Below are 15,222 nucleotides of genomic sequence, written 5' to 3' on the forward strand. Positions count from 1 at the left end.
CACTAAGTGATTTCATTTTTGAACCATGGGCTTAAATAAATAAAACTTGAGAAGCCTAAAGTAGGGGCTTTAGTAGCCTTCCAATCCAATTTGATGATAACAAAATATTCTTTTGACCAAACAAATAATTGAACCAAGTATTCCTCACATGAATATGATATCAAAATGAATTGTGCATCAAGACCTAAAAATATGAACCTGAGTTTTATCTATGTGTATCATATATATCTCGTTTATATGTCATATTGTTTATGTTGATGATTTATAGTCTCAACATAAAAATTAAAATGAAAAAAAAAAAAAACAAAAAAAAAACTCCATACAGGACCATAAGAAGCAATCGAGCTTTATTGATAAGCTAGCAAAGCAAGGTCGATAAGAAGAAAATTACAAAGAATTTTTTTATTGCAAACCAAGTCATTTTGTAGTAGCAGCTAAGAAAATAAAAACTTGCTTATGCATGTATGATGTATGGGTGCTACCCTTCACCATCTCCACAAGATCCACCTTCATGATGAGCATGACCATGACCACTTCCATCTTGACTCATCAAAGACTCGTGAGCTGCAGTAACCACTGCAGAAGCAACTACTCCTGCACCGTTGCTACCAATGGTGCTGCCTCCATGAACTTTGTTGTCATCACCAGCATGTGTTGTTGTGGAAGGATACCCTTCATTTTTTCCCTTGTGACTAGTCTTGTCATTGGAGAGTTTCTCTAAATCTTCCACTTCGTTTTCCTTACTCTTGCGCTCTCTTAGGCAGAAACATATGCTTTTGATTTTCATGGTGGGAGGAAAAGAAAAGAGAATAGGACACACTGCTAGTTTGCCTCTTCTGTCTCTTTTATAATCATGGCTAATAAGCATCACTGGTCACTTAGTCCTATAATTGTTTTGGTTGCTTTTCATAATGGAATAGTAATCACCGGACTAAATGGCATTGATTGAGGCCTTTATTCATTTGTTATTAATTTTTTTTTATTAATTGTCTGTTATTAATTAAGGGTGCATTTGCGTAATAAAGTTAATTGAGTGTTTATTGTGTAATGTTTTTGTATAAGAAGTTAATGATAAAGTTCACAAGATAAAGGATAAAATTACTATACACTTTAACTAAAGTAAAATGTAGATATACTTTTATTATCTAAACTAAAATAAGCTAATTATTGCTTTGGAGGTTATTCTTTTCCTTGGTCCGTCCAAAAGTTTTTTAAGAGATTCCACAACAGTTTAGAACGAGGTAGGTAAAAAATATTCTGCTGAATTTTTTAATTCATGTGAACCAGAATAAATAAACACCGATGCCATTGAAGATTGGAATCACGAATCATGTCTTGCTTTAAAATTATTGAAGGGGTCAGCAAATTTCATGATTGAGGACAGTTGGTTCTATCCGAATTGCTCACTTTCTGTTTGTTAGTATTGGACTGTAGTGTTAAACACCCTGTTTATATCTGGAATGTACCTATGAAATAAGGCTGTTAGATATATTCAAGTTAACAGAGTGTAAAGCGTTTTAGACAACCCATGAAACACCACACAGAGGCTTCACTTTATATGATTTCTCGCACTCTAGAGGTTTATGATTACACTTTTCTGAAGGATAATTTGAAACAATATCCGTAAATACCAAAAACAGCTACGTGACTTATCTAAGGTACGCAATAATCCTGCCGAAAGTATTTTTGTGTAAAGTGTCACTTGTCCCGTAAATCCAATGAAAGAAATTTATACACCAAGATGATGCGAGGTCACTCGGTAATTCCTTTCTAGCATCACAAGATGCCCACACGAAGGCATGATGCTTGACAATGGGTTTGAATTATGGATTGGCCCCTTCAGAATCAATAAGAAGTTTTCCAAAGACCCCGAGGTGAATTCTAAGTTTGACAATCTTAAACGTAAGTACCGTGTTCTTTTCAAAATCCTTGTTAGGTATGTGGTGCCCTAAGGTGGTCGGTGGACCATGTTACCAAAAACCACAAAGATGTAATGTGGAACATCTCTCGAATAACCAAGAAGAACCTTCCCCGCATCAATTTGGAGCATATGCGGTCTTGCTTCAACAACTTCATAGAAAAAATAATTACTATTCCCTAATCCAGACTAATAAATGTTGTACTCATGTTTATGTCTCTCATTCACAACACAATCGAGAGTGGCCTCATTGTCATTTGATTTTTTATCTCTCTCATTTGAGCATTTCCTGATATCAAACTAGAACGTAATTCCTCAAAAATCAAACCACAAAAAACAACTTTGGTTGCGCCCTACAACAAGGAGACACATCAACCAGAAAAAATTCTTTTGTCACAACACTTTCGATCTAAGTTTGGTTTATACAAAACTATCATCAAAATATACTCCCCAAATTGATAGTGTTTGTTCTATACATATTAAGTATGGTATAAAGAATGATACATCTTACAAATTCATGTCTCAGTATAATATAGGGTTTCTCATGCTGGGTATTGCCAGAGAGCTGTCATTTCCATCACCACCAGTAACTGAACCATTCTGCTTCATTTTTATGAAACTGATATGAACGTTGGTACAAAAAATTCTGTTTACCTTGGAAATTCATGTCATTAAGTTAGAGCTTCACAATCACAACCAGAGTGTCATCATGAACCTGCTCATTGCCATTATCTTACAGACACTGAGTTGTCTTGCTTCATTTTTATGAGGCCGCTTTCAATGTTGCGCAGCACTGGCCTATAACTGCAATATTGTGGATCACATTAACAAAGGAGTATCCGATACAAGAAACTTGAGGCCAGAGTGAATAAATGATATGTGCTTGATACAGCGAAAAAACAGAGGGTCTTACAAGCGTGCTAGACCATCATATGCTTGTTTGACTTGTTCAAGTTGTGCAGAGAGCTGCATGACTTCTGCTGATAGTGCCTCCGCTTTGCTCAGTTCCTTCACAAGTTGGCCCTGCCAAACAATCAAACGGGTGGAGAATAAGGAACAGAAACCAATGACAAGTTGCCAAAGTTTTGAGAACAGAAGGAACCTCAATCAAACACAATTCCTGAAGTTTCTCATAAGAAAAATCAGATTTTACGAATTTGGATCCTCTAAAGTGAATAAAGTGTAAAGTGGAAAAATCAAGTATTGTTATTATAACAAAAGTTATGATTTGTTATAATGTACCTACTACCTACCTTTGATTTGTTAATCAATGGTTGATATTTCACTTTATTCTCTAGAGTGAGTTGTTCACTTTAAAGGAGACAAATCTCATTTTTATAGTGCGAAATACAAAGGATGGCCCTGTCATCCACTAAAACGGGTATTTTAGGATTTTTCATGCTACATTCACTGTTAAGGGTATTTTAGAGTAAAATTTTGACCCAAGAAGACCCAACAAGGGAACAACATGAGTTAACAAGGAAGAAGAACAGGTACATTATGAGTAGGGTAAGTATAAATTATAATAACCTTCAGAGATGCCACCTCTCCTGTTGATATTGAGGAACCAATTTCATGCACCCCATTCTTAAAGGAGTCTGGTAAGCCCTTGGCCTGTTCCATTCGCAAATTTTCTAGAATCCCACGCAGCTCTTCATTTTGCTTAAGACAATCCATCACCTGCAGAACCACCAGTCAACACAGTAATAATAAGAAGCCAAATTATTTTCAGTCTGGAACTATCACGTTTGTCATAATGTATTCACCTTACACAAAGATCTTAACACAGCATAAATAGATAAAAATTGTCCACACTAAAATTTATATAACAACCACACCAGTCTTAGCCAAAATAGAATGAAGGAAAAAATACACATGCATGAGAAAACCACCACTCAATGCAAGACTCTATATAAAATTGCTTCACCAGCTAGCCATAATAATGTATGTGATTGGCACGCTAATAGAACCAAAAAGAGGGTGTCATATCGACCAGTGTATTACTTTGTCAAGTGAGGCAAGATTTTGCAAGACATACAAGGATATTCATCCCTGGCTCGGGCAATGAATTATTTAGTACAACAGTATTTATCCTATATTTCATTTATTTAATTAAGAGCCTTTGAACTAAAACTCTCAGATAAATCTACCGCATTATTAAATTTTTAGTCGGAATTTGTTCACTGAATTTCATTAGTCAAAAGATGCAGAGACTCTTGATCATTGACTCCAAAAAATGATAGGAATCACTATTTTTCTACAAAGAAATAGGGAAGGATTTCCCTATTTAGAAGACATGTCAGATAAAATATTAAACCATGATCACATAGACGAGACCCTTAAACCAGTAACCATAAACAACATTTAGTCAGACTCCTGATGATATTAATTGTTACCTGGTTTTCCCATCTTGCTGCTGCACCAATTGCCTCTTGATATGAATTTGAGAGATTAGAATTTTCCTCAAAAAGCCTCTCTATTTCTGTAGATTGCGAATCAATCTGCCAACAGGATGACAAACTAACCACTCTATCAGATGGAATATACACAGCAAAGTACAAAGTAAAATATAGAAAGGAAGAGTTCACCTCCATTAGAAGTTTCTGCCTACTGCTTTCCAGCCTCTCTACAACTAACGCCATATCATGTAACTGCTTATCAAGTTTCTGCTTGTCTTCCTGAGATTCAGCAAAAGTTTGACCATTAAACAAAAACATACTAGAATAGAAATGGAGACGGGTGTAACACTAGGGAATTCATCATCAGCTGCCCAAACACCCGTGATAGATAACATATATACTACAGTTATGTTTGAGGTGGTAGTGGTAGTACATAAAGAGCTAGAAATAATGATTGAAAATAATTCAGACTTGCTTGAAAGATAAAAATAGGGGAAGGTTGTAAAAGAATATGCAGCTCATCTACAATCTAGTCCAAAAAGTTTGGTGACTACTATATCCTTCAAGAAGATTGAATGAGATCTCCCCCTCGACCGTACGACCAATAAAATTCAATCTTCCAAGTCATGTTGCACATTGAAAAGGAGAGTAGATTAAGAAGGAATCCTCACATTCAAGAGTGAGGAGTCAGAGGGGTTGATTTTCTAATACCTAACCAGTGATTTAAATGAAACAGTAATTTAAATTTCTTGGCATAATTGATCAGCTAACAGATGCCAAAAATTGAAAATTAACTGAAACAAAGAAGTTTTTCTCACCAGAGAAAATGCCTTGTGAGTTGCTTTGTCTGAGACTTCTGCATGTGCATAACATAGGGTCAATTCCAAGTTATAGTGCACCAATACAACAAGAAGGAATATCAAATCAAATGCAATGAGAAAATGGAACCAAATATTAAGTTCATAGATATCCATAGCAGAGAATGGGTACTCTAAGTATCACGAAGATTCCATGGCACAAGTCTATAGGTAGATGTGAATCTACATTAGCTGAAGTCAGTACCAGGGACCACTCCTAGTAAGTATAAAGCATGTATTTCTTAAGGAGAACATGGTGGTAGTAATAATCAATGTTATCAATGGCAGATGGTGGTTTATGGCGGAGAGGCCAAAATTCGCTATTTTTGGCCGTCATATAAGCCTCCATCACGTGTAAAATACTAGGTAGTTAATCCCAGATAGCGGTGCGTCGCGGCAAACCCCGAAAGTGGGATAGCGGGATAGTGTGTTCCAGGATAGGCGGGACAATTGCTATTTTTTGAACAAATTACATGAATAATATTATATAAACCTATATTTAATGCAAAGTTAACAAATGGTTCAAACTCTGCAACATTCATAATTAGTAATAAGAATCTACAAGTCTTACTCTTAGTCAAAACATACATTGAAATACCAACAAAAGTTAAGAACATAAAGATGATGCATATTGAAGTCTTTAATACAGTAATAAAATAACTAAATATTAAAACTAAAATGCATGTTCTAGCATAGGAATCAAAGATAAGTATAGTCTTCATTAGCATATTCTACTTCTTCTTCTTAGGTGAAAGTAGAAACAATAAAACAAAGAAGGAAGAAATAATAGCGGGATCTCGCTGGGAAACGTTGGTATTAATTACGCTGGGATAGCGGGATCTCATCAGGATCTTGTTTCACGTTGTCGCGGACCACGCCGTCGCGGTCAGGCACTGTACCGCACCGAGACAACGGGATCTCGATGGGAAACGTTGGAATTAAGTACCTAGGTAAAATGGACATGGCGGATTGTGGAAATCCTGCCAACGCTTTCCGCCATGGCCGCCATTTGATAACACTAGTAATAATCATCATTTACTAGTCTAAAAAGTAGAATGCCTCCACCAATGAAGAACTTGATCTCCTGGCCAAATCATTTGAAATCTCAGGATGGTATAAAGCATCCAAAAAGAGCCACTACTTACATAACTAATAGCTAGCATGCTTTGTTTCATTAAGCCATTACAAATTTAATATATAATATTAGAAGTATTTATGAACAGAACCTGCAGCCTCTCTTGACACGGAGTTTAGTTTTTCTTCCAACTCCTGCTTTTCAGACATCAGTGATGCAATGCGGCTTTGCTCTTTAGCTAATTGTTCTTGCCCCTGGTGCCTCAACAGAGACTCTCGCTGTAGATTATAATCACCGTTAGACAAACAACAGAATAAGAAATTAAGGGTCTGTTTACTTAAAAATATTGTTTTCAGTTTTCATTTTCTAAAACTTGTGTTCGTATTAAATTTCCTAACAAGGAGATGGAAGACCCGTGTAGTGAATAATTGTGATAGAGAGAAGGTAGAAGGATAACTAGGGACAGTGCATTTTCAGAAACAATGAAAACAGTGCTTTGGTATTTTCAAAAATTCTTAAAATGCTAAATCTATTTTCAATAATTGTAAAAGAAAGTAGTGGAGGGAAGTATTTTAAACCTATATTCTATCATGTTTATTAGCTAAGGTGAAAATGAAAATACGGAAAGTAAACAGGTCCTAAATAAAAGGAGCATAGTGTCAATTATAACACAGTCATAACTCACCTGTAGTTCCAATTTTAAACCAGCTAACTCCTTTTCTAATATTTGGAGATGGTCTGGTGGCCCAAGAGATGAAATTGTACTAACTGTGTTAGTCATTGATTGTTGCTGAATTGAGTTCAATTCTGCTCTCAATGCTGCTGCATCTTCCTCAGCCTAGAGCAAGATAGCCAATAAGATCTTGAAAACAAAAACTGGTCTTTAATCTTATAGTTTTTTAGTAAAATGAAAGTTCCCATACACGATATTGTTCATCTTCTGATTCCTTAAGACGTTTCTTCAGGGTACGAAGCTGTGCTAAAAGGTCCTCCTGCATTAATATGTAAGCTACAATTGGTATCGTGAAAGATTAAAAACAAGATACACAAATATTCAGAGCTTCCATTTTGATCTCTTTTCCTTTTTCTTCTTCATATTCATACTGTAACGGGTTGAGGGGGGCCTTCTGGAAAAAGTGTCAGGCCCATGCACAAATAGAGCTTGAAAACCATTTTGCAGAAGTATGAAACGGTCGTTTGGGGACTTGCAAACAATATTGTCTTCAAAGATAGTGACAGCGGTGGGGGTAACGTTCACTGAAGACTCCAGTGACTTACGAAATCTCTAGTCTCCTATGAAAGGTGCCCCTACCACCATCACTTTCTCCAATGACAATGTCGTTTGCAAGTCCATAAATGATTATCATCTTTACCGGCTCATACTGTTGCAAAATGGCCTTCAAGCATTGCTTGTCCAAGACCCCGACATTTTCCCATAAGGCCCCCTAAACGTGTTCCAGTCGACAAATAACAAGAAAATGAGGGAAAAGAGATCAAAGTGGTATCTCTTTTATCTTGTTTTCTTTATTGAATATATATTTACGCGTGCGACAACAGCAGCATCTTTTTCCATTGCAACATCCTTGAGAGCTTTCCTTAGAGATGGCACCGTACTTTGCTCCTACATAAATCAAATTGGGCTTTCTTACTAAGTGTTAAAGCCATTACAATCTCCATACTATTGAGTGAGAAGACATTAGGACTAACTACGTCACAAGTTAGCTCCAAGATTTTTATGTTTCACAAGGTAATATCCATGATCAAATTTGTAACTCAAACTATAAAACCCTGTCAAGCCTTTTTGTTTACCAGTTCATTCAACTTCTTGTGCATTGCACCGTTATCAATTTCCACCGTTTGAAGCTGCAACAACAGACAAACTACAATCAGCCTAAGTGTTTATTTTGTGGACCTATAAATATAAATGAATAAATAACAATCTGAATCTTCACCTTTAAAGTTATTTTCCTGTTTTCTTCCTCCAAGTTGGTGTTCTTCTTTTGCAGATCTTTTATTTGAGATAATAGGGAACTAACGTCTGACTGTATTAATAGTATACAAACAATCGAGTTCAAACTTCAGAAGATTGCGTCTCTCGAAACAAAATCACAAAATCATTCAACAGAGACTCCTAATCTTAATTGTTTTATACTAATGTCCAACACAAATCCACCATTCTGCAGTTATTACCTTTTCCTGCGTCTCCATTAAACTCTTCAACGAATAAGCAACAATAAAAAAGGAAAATAGGTATTACCTCAGAGAGTCTATTTCCGCTCTCCGACTTGTTCATTGCAGCCATCTCTGAAGGAAAAGTAAAAACAACTTTGATTGCAGAATCGGAAATTGCAAAAAGATACATACAGAAATGAAAGAGTATATGAAATAGGTTGTTTCTATTCGCCGAAAATACTAACCGGAGATGGTCGGAACCAGGCTTAGATCTGGTCCGGAAGAGGCTTTAACCAATCTTTCCGCGGCCCTCTTTTGACGAATTTCCTCCAGCTATGCATGCAATCAATCATACAGTTAAATTGAAATCAAATGATTAGAGAATGAAAGAAATCAAATATTGATTAATTAAACAAAAATTGAAGATGAAATGATCGAGGTGAATCCGCTAGAACGAAAAGTACGAAATGAAAGAGAGACGGCAGTGGTAATCGAGAAAGATGTCTACCGTTCGTCGACCTAGAGATGCATGACGAGCCTCCATTATTGCCGACGGGACGGTGATGTTCGTCTGTAATTTCGCTCCGCCGTCCCTGTGTTATTTAATTTCCGTTTCGTTTTTTTTTTTTTTTTTTGGTATAAAGTTTTATTCCTGTTTCTTCCCAAGTCTCTTATTTTAGCCAATATTTTATTTTATTTTACTTATGGAAAGGATATATTTTTATATTGCCTCGGTTAGTAAATAAAAAATTAGAGACCCATCCAATCAAAATGATACATGTTTTCATTTTAATACTTTATTCTATTAGTTTTTAGAACATGTTTACAAATATTTATTAAATAAAATTTAATTTATTACAAGTAAAAAATTATATTTTTCTATAATCACGCTAAATACATTAAATATTTATTTATTATTATTTAATAGTGAGTAATTAACACTAAAAATGTATTAAACTTATGTCGTGAATTGTTCTTTTTCAACTAAACTTTTTATAAGCAAGAGAATCACATTGAATCTTCAATCATTTGGTTATCTTACTAGTCAAACCAACTATTGGTATAACATATAGTTGGAAATTTCAGCTTATTGACCTATAAAAAAGACTTGAGTGTAAAAATTTACAATGCGACAAATTCTAAAAACTTTGTAGATTTTAAAAGATTCATATCATACATAAAAGGTATTAGACAAAGAATCGATCATACTTTAATATTAAAATTTTAAAATAAATTAAGCATATTTAACAAAAGTATTGCAATACCGAACACACTTTTACTCATAATTTCGACCAACGATTCACTTTTTGAATTATTTGTCAAATAAAATCTATTTAAATAGGGATATTAAACTTAGTTTGTATAAATATAATCGGAATTAAATTATTATTTTTGTTTTTGACAAAATACATTATCCTTTTAAATTACATAAAAATATTAAATTAATTTTTTAATTTGTTTTTGTAACAAATAGTCGCTTGTATTTGTAAGCATTACAATATCAAATTATTTTTAATCATAATTTTAATTTAATTATTTGTACTCAGAGATTTATAGTGACTATTAATTTTGTCATAAATCATATAAAAAATAGCATAATAAATTTTTATGTGATTTCATAATTTGAATCAAGAGAATTTCATGTGTAATTTTAAAAACTTTAATTGAATGTTTATATTATTAAGATTACTATAATCAAATTCTCTTAATTGATTTGAAATTAAAATCATATACAAATATTTAAAGATAGAGATGAAGAACTTAAAAAAAATAAAAAAATAAAAAACTAATAAGTTTCGTGTAAGGTAACTTAAAACAATAAAATTCATTTTGCCTTTCTGATAGTCAATAATTTAGCTTTGTGACATGATGACATAGTGTAATTGATTGGAACAAACATAGGTAGCTTCCATATTTTACCAACCCATAAACACAAAAGTCAAAAGTTATGAACAAAATTAGAAGGCAGATAACGAAACGCACAGTCTCTAGTTTTCATATTATTGTAATCCTTAGAAGCACATCCGAATTAGTTAAAGTAATAGTAAAATAAAGTATAGGAGTGGTGACTTGTTACTGGTCTGCATGTTTGTGGGTGCAAGCTGTAGCAAGTCCAAGAAATGATAGGTGAGTTGTATTTGTGCAGTTTTCCAATCCAACCAACTCTCAACCATAAAAACCCTCCCCATCGTCCCCACTTCTTTCATCTCATTCTTCCTTGCCGTCTCTTTTACACTTTCTTTCTCCAATTCATTGCTACCTTCCAAATTAATCCCACTTTTATTATACTCCTACCCTCTCTGCTCTTCCAAATCATTATTAAACCTACGCAGATCAAAAAATCAAACACCCACACACACTCTGTTTCCCTCATCCAATTAATTAATTACTATTTACCATTTCCTTTTATTATGGCTGTTGACCTACACACTGGTGACACTACTCATAATAATAACAACAACGACGACGATGATGATCATGTTCTCTCAGTTAGCGACAACAATCACGCCTATTCACCTTTAAAACCATCACCACCCCATTCCAACCACGTTCCAATGGATGACAACAACGAAGACGATTTCATCACCGAGTTAACTCACCAAATGACTCACTTCATGCTTCAAGAAGACGATCACTCATTCGATTCCTCCCACACTCACAATTCGCAACTGGTACTCAATTTACTTAACAATTTCTATTTATTTATTTATTTATTATTATTATAGTAGTAGTAAAGTTAATAATAATTAATAGTGCTCTGTTTTTTCTTTCTGAAAAGTCATGGGACATAACGAGTTCGCCTGAGTCAACTCTGTGGTCACCGGTGAGTTGTAACCGAGGGAGTTCAGAAGGTTCCTCGCAGGAACCATCGCCACCAGCTACACCTGGAAAGTTCCAAGACTCTTGTTGGAAGACAATAACAACCTACGATGTGTTTGAGAATAATACTATGAAGAAACTTAACGAAAGAGCGATTTCTAAATACAATCATGATTATGAGATTGAGAGTTCTAACAAGTCCTCCAATATTAATGGCCTTAGTTCATTCCAAACGTTGATTCAGGAACAGATTCGAGCCATTGAAGTAAAGCAACAACAACATAAAATCAGTGGCATGAAACAAGATCATGTTCTGTCTCCGAAGAAAGGTAATGGGCGGAACTGGGCTGGTCGTCGTGCAATAAGGCCCAGTCCAGTGCAGACCGGTTCAGGTATGCGGGCGGTTTATCTTGGTGGGTCCGGTTCAAGATGTGGGACCGGTGTTTTCTTGCCTGGTAGTGGAACTGCTGCTTCATCAGAATCAAAATCAAAATCAACCAACAAACAAGGTAATTTGGATTATGTTATGTATCATACCATATTCATTCGGTTTAGTTGCTAGCTTTCATATTCTTAGGAGTATTTTCCAAGTTGAATTGAAAATGCACAAATATTGACAGAAATACATTATTGAGAATAAATAAACTAATCTTTTCATTAGAAGAGTTGTCTCAATTTTCATATTCAAAACAAACAATTTCTCTATATTTATTGTATAACACATTTTAAATAAGATTATTTTATGTGGAGGATAATTTAAAAAAATGGTTCAATAAACTGAAACTGAACACTCTTCTAAATTAGATGCGAAAGGAATAGAATAAAATAACTTCCTTACTATTATTTATTATTTAAGTAAAATTTAAATATGTTAAACTTACATTAGCCTAGCTAGCCTTTCGGGTTTGCATGTGATTGAAAGGAATGGTGGGTGTGGGTGGTGACCAAATATTTTTTATGGAGTTTGAATTTGACTTCTCACTAATCTATCTATGGTAACATGCTGCACACGTTTGAGTTAATGATTTGATCCTAGATTCCTTCCGGTTCGGACAGATACACAATTTAAAAATAAAGAGACTATAGGAGCAGTTAGAGAGTTTGGTGAACAAATTTAAAGATTCTTTAATGTTGAAAACGAATCCTATTGGTTAATTAATTGTACTTCATTAATTACTGCCAAAAGAATACTAAATTGGTTTGACATGTTACACATAATTAAATTATTGATTGATTTGTGTTATGCACGATGTTGTTGTATTGCATGGTTAGGAAAAGGTTGCTCCGCTGTCCTTATACGGCCAGACTATGTAAGCAAGAAAACAAGTGTCCTAATACCAGCTAGAGTTGTGCAGGCTTTGCAACTACACTTTGACAAAACGGCTGCACTGTCTCAATCCAACCCTCCTCTTAATGCCAATGGTACTATTTTTATATTTTTTTATTATTAACTATTTTAGTATTTACTACTACTCTATCAAGCAACAACTTTTATTTGTTTTACTTAATGACATTTACTTGATATTCCATGAATGTCATATATGTAGTATAGTAGTGTTTTAGATTTGTCAATAATTTATAAAGTTCAGCAATAAAATGAAATTAAAATTTCCATTCTGAAAAAGTGTGACTATATATATATATATATATATATATATAGTATTATAGTGTCACAAACTGACATAATCTTTTTGTTTAAAATCTAACATTTTTAATATTTTCTGTTATTTTTAACTTAAAGTCAGTTATATAATATATTTTGAACGATATATCATATGATACAATAATATTAAATGATTAATATTTATTAATAAAATGAATATGCATCTAGATAGTTTTAAATTATAAGATTGTATACTATGTAATTTAAATTATATCAAATAATTGTTTTTCAATTAATTTTTTTTAAATAATAAATAAAAAATTATTATATTTTTAAAATAAGAAATCGATTCTAAGAATTACTTAAAAGAAATAATCAATACGGTAATTATATCAAAAATATACTATTTTTTTTCTTTAAACATTATTTTCGACACAAACACCACTATTTATTACTGTTTTATATTCTGGAAAGATATTTTTTTATAAATTAATTACTAATAATGTTTCATTAACAAATAAAATATAAGTATTAACCATTTATTTTAACGTAGTTACAAAATGAACAAAATATAAATCTTATTAATTACTAAAATATAAATTATTAATTATTTGAGATATTTCATAAAGAAAATTCTTTAAATAATTAATAATTTACATTTTAGAAGTTAACTTAATGTTCTATTAATGAGATACTTTTATACTTCAGTTATTTTGTAACTACGTTAAAATAATAGAACTTGTATTAATGGTGAATAAAATATTAAAAAATATAAGAAAACTTTTTTGTATAGAAAAAGTTTTTCTAAAAAAAGAACAGTGGTAAATCGTATGTATATAGTGTCTATGTCAACTAGATGTCCACTTGATTTGGCTTTTGGAAAGTGGTACAATTTCGTCCAGCAGTCCAAATACTCATAGCAATATTTATCACCGACTTGCAGATTATGAATCTAACATAATGTAATCTGATTTGATTTTTAATAATTAGTATTTTGTGAATATGAATTTGTACAATATAATATAGTTGTTATTATTTCGATCTGCAGATGATGTTGTGAGCAGCATGTATCCACTTGAGAACCACCGGTTCACGACAACGCCGACAGATGTCCTGAATGATATGATTCTGCCTCATGAATGGACGTATTGAGGTTCATTTCAATTAATTGAAGAAATAATCCAGAGGCACATACATGCATTTGCAATCCTTTTAGTTTTTACACACACATGTGATCATGTCGATAAAATAATAATTGATGTTATAAATAATAACTCTGTTTTGGCACTTGTCAAACTGATCCATGAAATAAACAAAGAAGGAATTAAAATGAATAAAAATAATAATAATAAACTAGAAAAGGAACTCCCCACCGATCGATTAGATTAGATTCATGAATATGCAGTGGGAATCTTTTATAGGTCTCTATCAGTATGACAACTACATATGTATGTAGCTTGTTTTATACTTTGCTTCTACCTTAAGTTGTTTATTTTATTTTATTTTATATATCTAAGTTTGCGTAGCACGTAATAAAGTCCCGAGTCATGATAGAGAGAGGGATGCAAAAAATAAGGAATGAAATCTAGTAGTCTATTCTCTACTATATTATTGCTAAGCAAATTAAAGTATACGGGGATGTCTTTTAAAATCCTTCTAATGATGTAAAGCTTGAGCAATGAAATAATTGCTGCGAATCATAAATCATAGTAATTCGTTTTTTTATCCTCTTAACTCGTATTTCTGTGCTCTAACCGTAAATTTCCGTTAACAGCCAAGTGTCCCGCATTCATCTGGGTATCGAGTTTGATTTTAGAAAAATATAATAGGGACTCTATGTAGTCCCCATACTACCTTAAATCCTATTTTTGCCTCCACATTTTTTATAATAACTATTCAACAAAAAAATCTGACAATTTTAATAACTAACAAAAATTTAAGAGGGCCATTTTTTTTATATATTTACTTGAATAATCAACAAAAATATAACTTCTTTTTATCCCAAAAATTGAACAATTTATTGATTATTTTGAATTAATTAATAAAACATTGTCGCATATTAGTAATAGTTTAATTGATATGCACCGGCAATATAAATATTTGTTATATTGTAAATCAAACATATATATCACAAAAGTCATATAAATGATGATTTTGATTTGTTGACATAATAAATTTTACTCTAACAATCATCATAATTATAATTTTTTTTTCTTCTCTTGTTCTACCAACAAACATAAGAGAATAGAATTTTTTTTTTACTATATTCTTTGGCGAATTTTGAGAACATATGTAGCATTTTTTAAGAAATTTTGAATATGTCGGATGCTTAAAATACTAAGCCCGTTTACTTATGAAATTATCTTGTGTTTTCAAAT

At 32.8% G+C, this 15,222-nt stretch overlaps 2 protein-coding genes across 2 annotated transcripts; one reads left to right on the forward strand and one right to left on the reverse strand.

Moving 5' to 3' along the window:
• Positions 1-2,283: 2,283 nt before the first annotated feature.
• On the reverse strand, positions 2,284-9,113 carry LOC101500034 (uncharacterized). The gene is made up of 15 exons (XM_004486922.4): positions 8,930-9,113; positions 8,667-8,754; positions 8,507-8,553; positions 8,202-8,291; positions 8,059-8,112; positions 7,793-7,870; positions 7,173-7,241; positions 6,935-7,087; positions 6,401-6,527; positions 5,136-5,173; positions 4,507-4,596; positions 4,315-4,419; positions 3,449-3,598; positions 2,832-2,941; positions 2,284-2,722 (listed from the first exon to the last, which is right to left on the reverse strand). Exons 1-15 carry the CDS (start codon positions 8,963-8,965, stop codon positions 2,647-2,649), a joined length of 1,311 nt encoding a protein of 436 aa, XP_004486979.1. The 5' UTR covers positions 8,966-9,113; the 3' UTR covers positions 2,284-2,646.
• A 1,350-nt stretch (positions 9,114-10,463) lies between these two features.
• On the forward strand, positions 10,464-14,578 carry LOC101499724 (uncharacterized). Its single transcript, XM_004486920.4, has 4 exons — positions 10,464-11,093; positions 11,201-11,750; positions 12,514-12,663; positions 13,893-14,578. Exons 1-4 carry the CDS (start codon positions 10,542-10,544, stop codon positions 13,994-13,996), a joined length of 1,356 nt encoding a protein of 451 aa, XP_004486977.1. The 5' UTR covers positions 10,464-10,541; the 3' UTR covers positions 13,997-14,578.
• Positions 14,579-15,222: the final 644 nt, after the last annotated feature.

This window comes from Cicer arietinum, chromosome 1 (assembly GCF_000331145.2).
Source record: "Cicer arietinum cultivar CDC Frontier isolate Library 1 chromosome 1, Cicar.CDCFrontier_v2.0, whole genome shotgun sequence".
NCBI lineage: Eukaryota > Viridiplantae > Streptophyta > Magnoliopsida > Fabales > Fabaceae > Cicer > Cicer arietinum.

Coding starts and splice junctions, on each gene's coding strand:
- LOC101500034 (XM_004486922.4), bottom strand. CDS start 8,965: ATGGAGGCTCGTCATGCATCTCTAGGTCGACGAACG. Junction 8,292..8,506: donor GCGGAAATAGACTCTCTGAG/GTAATACCTATT, acceptor CTATTAATACAG/TCAGACGTTAGTTCCCTATT. Junction 7,088..7,172: donor CAGAAGATGAACAATATCGT/GTATGGGAACTT, acceptor ATCTTGCTCTAG/GCTGAGGAAGATGCAGCAGC.
- LOC101499724 (XM_004486920.4), top strand. CDS start 10,542: ATGATAGGTGAGTTGTATTTGTGCAGTTTTCCAATCCAACCAACTCTC. Junction 11,094..11,200: donor ACACTCACAATTCGCAACTG/GTACTCAATTTA, acceptor CTTTCTGAAAAG/TCATGGGACATAACGAGTTC. Junction 11,751..12,513: donor AAAATCAACCAACAAACAAG/GTAATTTGGATT, acceptor TTGCATGGTTAG/GAAAAGGTTGCTCCGCTGTC.